Below are 7,818 nucleotides of genomic sequence, written 5' to 3'. Positions count from 1 at the left end.
TCCATAAGTCTCTGCTCTGCTGGGTGCAATGACTGAAGCTGGTGCCATTTCTGCAAAATATCCCAAAGTAGTCCTGCTGAACTTGTGTAGGTGACAGGTACACTTTCGGGGGGGGGGGGGGGCAGTACATTAATAACATTGCGGTTACAAACTGGCATGCCACTGTCACTGTGTCACCAGCGTCTAGCTCTCTCCTCCCCTCCCCAGCTGCCATTGTCACTCTGCCCTTTCCATTCCCTCCGCAGGCACAGCAAATATGGCATCTGGGAGAGTGGCTCTAATAACAGGCATGGGACGGCTATACTGAGTGTTTGTATCTGTTTATGTGTATAGGGCTCCTACCCCACCCTGTGTGCCCCTTCACCCTGCAATGTGTGTATGGGTCTCCTACCCCACCCCGTGTGCCCCTTCACCCTGCAATGTGTGTATGGGGCTCCTACCCCACCCTGTGTGCCCCTTCACCCTGCAATGTGTGTATGGGGCTCCTACCCCACCCTGTGTGCCCCTTCACTCTGCAATGTGTGTATGGGGCTCCTACCCCACCCTGTGTGCCCCTTCACCCTGCAATGTGTGTATGGGGCTCCTACCCCACCCTGTGTGCCCCTTCACGCTGCAATGTGTGTATAGGGCTCCTACCCCACCCTGTGTGCCCCTTCACCCTGCAATGTGTGTATGGGGCTCCTACCCCACCCTGTGTGCCCCTTCACCTTGCAATGTGTGTATGGGGCTCCTACCCCACCCTGTGTGCCCCTTCACTCTGCAATGTGTGTATGGGGCTCCTACCCCACCCTGTGTGCCCCTTCACCCTGCAATGAGTGTATGGGGCTCCTACCCCACCCTGTGTGCCCCTTCACCCTGCAATCTGTGTTTATGGGGCTCCTACCCCACCCTGTGTGCCCCTTCACCCTGCAATGAGTGTATGGGGCTCCTACCCCACCCTGTGTGCCCCTTCACCCTGCAATGTGTGTATGGGGCTCCTACCCCACCCTGTGTGCCCCTTCACCCTGCAATCTGTGTTTATGGGGCTCCTACTCCACCCTGTATGCCCCTTCACCCTGCAATCTGTGTATGGGGCTCCTACCCCACCCTGTGTGCCCCTTCACCCTGCAATCTGTGTTTATGGGGCTCCTACCCCACCCTGTGTGCCCCTTCACCCTGCAATGAGTGTATGGGGCTCCTACCCCACCCTGTGTGCCCCTTCACCCTGCAATGTGTGTATGGGGCTCCTACCCCACCCTGTGTGCCCCTTCACCCTGCAATCTGTGTTTATGGGGCTCCTACTCCACCCTGTATGCCCCTTCACCCTGCAATCTGTGTATGGGGCTCCTACCCCACCCTGTGTGCCCCTTCACCCTGCAATGTGTGTATGGGGCTCCTACCCCACCCCGTGTTCCCCTTCACCCTGCAATGTGTGTATGGGGCTCCTACCCCACCCTGTGTGCCCCTTCACCCTGCTATGTGTGTATGGGGCTCCTACCCCACCCCGTGTTCCCCTTCACCCTGCAATGTGTGTATGGGGCTCCTACCCCACCCTTTGTGTATCCCTTCACCCTGCTATGTGTGTATGGGGCTCCTACCCCACCCTGTGTGCCCCTTCACCCTGCTATGTGTGTATGGGGCTCCTACCCCACCCCGTGTTCCCCTTCACCCTGCAATGTGTGTATGGGGCTCCTACCCCACCCTGTGTGCCCCTTCACCCTGCTATGTGTGTATGGGGCTCCTACCCCAGCCCGTGTTCCCCTTCACCCTGCAATGTGTGTATGGGGCTCCTACCCCACCCTTTGTGTATCCCTTCACCCTGTTATGTGTGTATGGGGCTCCTACCCCAACCCGTGTGTCCCTTCACCCTGCTATGTGTGTATGGGGCTCCTACCACACCCCGTGTGCCCCTTCACCCTCCTATGTGTGTATGGGGCTCCTACCCCACCCGTGTGCTCCTTTACCCTCCTATGTGTGTATGGGGCTCCTACCCCACCCCGTGTTCCCCTTCACCCTGCTATGTGTGTATGGGGCTCCTACCCCACCCTTTGTGTGTCCCTTCACCCTGTTATGTGTGTATGGGGCTCCTACCCCAACCCGTGTGTCCCTTCACCCTGCTTTGTGCGTATGGGGCTCCTACCCCACCCCGTGTGCCCCTTCACCCTCCTATGTGTGTATGGGGCTCCTACCCCACCCCTGTGCTCCTTTACCCTCCTATGTGCGTATGGGGCTCCTACCCCACCCCGTGTGCCCCTTCACCCTGCTATGTGTGTATGGGGCTCCTCATCTCTTTACACTTTCCTTAGTTCTTATCTGGTGATATGTACTATTCTTATCTTGTCCGTCTGTCTTTAACTTTACCTTTCACAATCTCTCTTCTTCCTCTACCCTCTCTCTTTCTCTCTCTTCCACCCTTCTCAGAGTTCTATCTCCCTCCCTCGCTCTCTCTAGTTCTATCCCTTTCTCTTTTTTCCTCTCTCCCTCTTTTTTTCAAATCTCTTTCTATCCCTCTCTTCTTTTTGGTTATGAAAACTTTAGATTGAAAAATGAGTTTGGAGTTGTTGCCCAGAGCTCTTAATTAGACCTAAGCTTTCATTTAACGGGAAAATAAAAAAAGTCTTATTGATTTCTATAGGCAACAGCCCCAGCTCCATATCTTCCTATATCTCCTTCTCCCAAACGCTCTCTTCTCTCTCATTTCATCTTCTGTTTACCTCTTCCTCTCTCTGTCTTTTCTCTCTGTCTCACTCCTCTCTCTTTTCTCTTCCCCCTCTCTCTATCTCGTGCTCCTCTCCCCTACTCTCTCTAATCCCTGTCCCCACTACCCCTCTCTGTTTCTCTCTCTCTCTCGCCTCTCTCTTTTCTCTTCCCCCTCTCTATATCTTGTGCTCCTCGCCCCTACTCTCTCTCTTATCCCTGCCCCCACTACCCCTCTCTGTTTCTCTCTCTCTCGCCTCTCTCTGTTCTCTTCCCCCTCTCTCTATCTTGTGCTCCTCGCCCCTACTCTCTCTCTTATCCTTGTCCCCACTACCCCTCTCTGTTTCTCTCTCTCTAGTCTCTCTCTTTTCTCTTTCCCCTCTCTCTATCTCGTGCTCCCCTCCCCTACTCTCTCTTATCCCTGTCCCCACTACCCCTCTCTGTTTCTCTCTCTCTCGCCTCTCTCTTTTCTCTTCCCCCTCTCTATATCTTGTGCTCCTCGCCCCTACTCTCTCTCTTATCCCTGCCCCCACTACCCCTCTCTGTTTCTCTCTCTCTCTCGCCTCTCTCTGTTCTCTTACCCCTCTCTCTATCTTGTGCTCCTCACCCCTACTCTCTCTCTTATCCTTGTCCCCACTACCCCTCTCTGTTTCTCTCTCTCTAGTCTCTCTCTTTTCGCTTTCCCCTCTCTCTATCTCGTGCTCCTCTCCCCTACTCTGTCTTATCCCTGTCCCCACTACCCCTCTCTGTTTCTCTCTCTCTCTCGCCTCTCTCTTTTCTCTTCCCCCTCTCTATATCTTGTGCTCCTCGCCCCTACTCTCTCTCTTATCTCTGCCCTCACTACCCCTCTCTGTTTCTCTCTCTCTTTCGCCTCTCTCTTTTCTCTTCCCCCTCTCTCTATCGCTTTCTCCTCTCTCCTTCTCTCTCTCTCTCTCTCTTATCTCTGTCCCCAATGTCCCTCTCTGTTTCTCTCCCCCCCTCCCCCTCTCTGTTTCTCTCCATGTCCATACTCTCTTTCTCTTCATCTTTCCCCTCTCTCTCTCTTTTCCCTCTCACTTTCTTTCTCCTCCCCACCCCTCTTTTATTCCTTTTTTTCTCTCTCTCTCTTTTCCTTTTTTCTCCCCCTCTCTCACTCTTTTTTCTCCCCCTCTCTCACTCTCTTTCTCCCCCTCTCTCACTCTCTTTTCTCCCCCTCTCTCACTCTCTTTCTCCCCCTCTCTCACTCTCTTTTCCCAATCCTCTCCCCCTATCTTTCCCCTCTCCCTCTCTCCCCTTTCTTTCTCTTTCCCCTCCCTCACCCCCCATTCCCCCTCTTCCTCTCTCTATCTTTCCCCTGTTGCCTAGTTTCTCTCTCTCTCTGTCTCCCCCCCCTTTTCTCTTATCTCTCTCCCTCACTTTTCTCCCTCCTCCTTCCTCACTTTACCTTTCCCTTCCCCTCCATTCACTCTCTGGCACCCCCCCCTTCTTTCTCTTTCCCTTCCTCTCTCACTCTCTCTGTCTCCCCCCCCCCTTTCTTTCTCTTTCCCCTCTGCCTCCTCCCGCTATCTTTTCCCTCTCCCCTACTCTCTCTCTGTCTATCCCCCCCCTTCTTTGTCTTATCCATCTCCCTCACTCCCCCCCTGCCCTTCCCACTCTTCCTCTCTCTACCTTTCCCTTCTCCCCCACCCTCTTTCTCTCTATTTCTCTCTCTCTTACCCCCCCCTTTCTTTCTCTTATCTCTCTCCCTCCACTTTTTTCTCCCCCCCCCTTCCTCACTTTACCTTTCCCTTCTCCCCCGCTCTCTCTCTCTCTGGAACTCCACCCCCCCTTTTCTTTCTCTTCCCCCTCTTCTCTCACTCTCTTTTCCCCTCTTCTCTCACTCTCTTTTCCCCATTCACTCACTTTTTTCCCCTCTTCTCTCACTCTCTTTTCCCCTCTTCTCTCACTCTCTTTTCCCCTTCCCTCACTCTCTTTTTCCCTTCCCTCACTCTCTTTTCCCCTCTTCTCTCACTCTCTTTTCCCCTCTCCCTCAATCTCTTTTCCCCTCTCCCTCGCTCTCTTTTCCCCTCTTCTCTCACTCTCTTTTCCCCTCTCCCTCAATCTCTTTTCCCCTCTCCCTCACTCTCTTTTCCCCTCTTCTCTCACTCTCTTTTCCCCTCTTCTCTCACTCTCTTTATCTTCTCCCCTACTTTCACCCACTTCTTTCCCCTCTTCCTCCCTCTATCTCCCCCCCCCCCACTCTCTCTATCTCTTTGGCCCCTTTGACACACATCCATTCAGGTCCGCCTCAGTTTTCTAGGCGGGCCTGGACAGACACTCCATAGAGGTCTATGGAGCGTCGGATGTCAGCGGTGACATGTCTGCTCACATCCAACCCGCTCCGATCCGAAAAAGTGTGACGGAGGAAAAACCTATTTTTCCATCCATCTGAGGATCGGATCGGGTGACGTCGGACTCTACGGTCCGTCTTCATCCGATCTCCCATAGGGGAGAGCGGCGCTCTGACAGGTCCGTCCTGCACAGTGTACAGAGACAGACCTGTCATCTTCCTGCTCAGCGGGGATCGACGGAGCGATCCACCACTGATAAGAGTGGGCTTCGTACCCTGACACGTCCGTGTGAAGGAGCCCTTTCTCTCTCTTTCCCCTAACTTTTCTCCCCTTCTTTCTCCCTCTATCGTTTGCCGTTCCCCCACTCTCTCTCTGTCATTTTCTCTCCCCCCTCCTTTCTTTCTTGTTCCCCTATCCCCCACTCTTCCCCCCCCCCCTTTCCCCTCTTCCTACCTCTCTCTTTCCCCTTTCCTCTTGCTCTCTCTTTCCTTTCTTTTTCTCTCTTACCCCTCTTCCTCATGCTCTCTCAGCTTCTCCCTCCCCTTCTTTGTGTCTCTGTCTCATCTCTTTCTTCCCCATCTCCCCACACTCTCTTTTTTTTCTCTCTTTCCCCACACTCTTCCTCCTTGCCTCCTCCTCTTTTTCTCTTCCTCCCTCTTCACTCTCTTTCCCTTAAAATTTTTCCTCCTCCACTCTCTCTCTCTCTTTTTCGTTTTCCCTCTCTGTGTGTCTCCCTCTCTCTTTTTTGTCTCCTCTCTCTTTTTTGTCTCCTCTCTCTTTTTGTCTCCCTCTCTCTTTTTCGTCTCCCCTCTCTTTTATTGTCTCCCCTCTCTTTGTGTCTCCCTCTCTCTTTTTCGTCTCCCCTCTCTTTTTCATCTCCTCTCTCTTTTTCATCTATCTTCTCTTTTTCTTCTCCCCTCTCTTTGTGTCTCCCTCTCTCTTTTTCATCTCCTCTCTCTTTTTAATCTCCCTTCTCTTTTTCGTCTCCCCTCTCTTTGTGTGTCTCTCTCTCTTTTTTGTCTCCCCTCTCTTTGTGTGTGTGTGTGTGTCTCTCTCTCTCTCTCTCTTTTACATATCCTCTCTCTTTTTCGTCTCCCCTCTCTCTATGTGTCTCCTCTCTCTCTGTGTCTCCCTCTCTTTGTGTCTCCCTCTCTCTTTTTTCATCTCCCCTCTCTGTGTCCTTCTCTCTCTTTTTCATCTCCTCTCTCTTTTTCATCTCCCCTCTCTTTGTGTCTCTCTTTCTCTTTTTCGTCTCCTCTCTCTTTTTTGTCTCCTCTCTCTTTTCTCATCTCCCCTCTCTTTTTTCGTCTCCCCTCTCTCTGTGTCTCCTCTCTCTTTGTGTCTCCCTCTCTCTCTGTATCTCCTCTCTCTCTGTGTCTCCTCTCTCTTTTTCATCTCCCCTCTCTCTGTGTCTCCTCTCTCTCTGTGTCTCCTCTCTCTTTGTGTCTCCCTCTCTTTGTGTCTCCCTCTCTTTGTGTCCTCTCTCTTTTTCATCTCCTCTCTCTTTTTTCATCTCCCCTCTCTTTGTGTGTCTCTCTCTCTTTTTCGTCTCCTCTCTCTTTTTCGTCTCCTCTCTCTTTTTCGTCTCCACTCTCTTTTTCGTCTCCTCTCTCTTTTTCGTCTCGTCTCTCGTATTCATCTCCCTCTCTCGTTTTCATCTCCCCTCTCTCTATGTCTCCCCTCTCTTTTTTCTTCTCCCCTCTCTCTGTGTCTCCCTCCCTCTGTGTCTCCTCTCTCTCTTTTTCGTCTCCCCTCTCTTTTTCCTCTCGCAGCTCTCCCTCTATCCCCCCTTTCTTTATCCCCCCCCCCCATTTTCTTCCTCTTTCTTCCCCCCTCTCTATTTTTATTTCTGGATATCTCTCCTCCTTTCTTCCCCTTTCTCTCCTGCCTCCTATTCTGTATTTCGGTAGTTTCTACCCCCTGTGTCTGAGAATTGACAGTTCTGATATATATATTTTAGAGCTATAAATACATGGCAGTGTGTGTGGGTGGGTGAGTGTGTATATTTATAAGTATCTGTAGGAGAACCTTTTTTCGGTCTAGATCAATTATAAATGTGATCTACGTGTGGAATGTCATGTTTTTGTTTTACTGTGGCTGGTGGACTCCAGGCTTCTCTGCATATGTTACAGGGGTATAGATAGAAAGAGCTAACAGATGTAAATGTGTGTATACATCACCCAATCAGCTGCTGTCTGAGTCATCTGTAGCACATTGCAGTTGAAGATCTATTGAGGCAAGTGCAGCTGCACAAGGGCCCCAGAGGCCGCAGGGGGCCCGAGGGTTACTGATCTTGTTTTTGACAGCACTGGTGCCTCCTGATTCGGCAGAAGAGGAGGCCAAAGGCTTGTGTGTGTCACTTTACAGAGGGCTTTCTCTTCCTAATCCTAGCCAAATGGATTGGTGAGAGTTGGAGAGAAAGAGAGAGAGAAGGGAAAGATACACTACAGTGCCTTGAAAAAGTATTCACACCCCTTGAAATTTTCCACATTTTGTCATGTTACAAATGCCACCTAGCTGCAAAGGGTGGGCCAATATTGAACCCTACGGACTAAGACTGGGATGCCAATAAAGTTAATGTGCGCTTAAAGGCTGGCGTCCCAATACTTTTGGTAATACAGTGCCTTGAAAAAGTAGAGAAAGTTGGAGAGAAAGAGAGAGAGAAGGGAAAGATACACTACAGTGCCTTGAAAAAGTATTCACACCCCTTGAAATTTTCCACATTTTGGCATGTTACCAATGCCAGCTAGCTGCAGAGGGTGGGTCAATATTGAACCTTATGGACTAAGACTGGGATGCCAATAAAGTTCATGTGCGTGTAAAGCCAGGTGTC

The 7,818-nt window shown here is 51.4% G+C and overlaps 1 protein-coding gene across 2 annotated transcripts in view; it reads left to right on the top strand.

Moving 5' to 3' along the window:
• The first annotated feature begins 225 nt into the window (after positions 1–225).
• SGCA (sarcoglycan alpha) overlaps positions 226–7,818 on the top strand; it is a 54,917-nt gene continuing 47,324 nt past the window's right edge. For both annotated transcript variants that reach the window (XM_077460021.1, XM_077460022.1), the window contains exon 1: positions 226–287. In XM_077460021.1, coding sequence (XP_077316147.1) covers positions 257–287 — 31 coding nt within the window. In that variant the 5' untranslated portion in view covers positions 226–256. The remainder of the gene's footprint in view (positions 288–7,818) is intronic.

The sequence above is a fragment of the Lithobates pipiens genome, unplaced genomic scaffold, assembly GCF_037356315.1.
Source record: "Lithobates pipiens isolate NorthernLeopardFrog02 unplaced genomic scaffold, aLitPip1_a1.2 Scaffold_28, whole genome shotgun sequence".
Classification (NCBI taxonomy): Eukaryota; Metazoa; Chordata; class Amphibia; order Anura; family Ranidae; genus Lithobates; species Lithobates pipiens.
The sequence above is the reverse complement of the archived record's forward strand: the minus strand, read 5'-3'. Positions and strand labels throughout refer to the sequence as shown.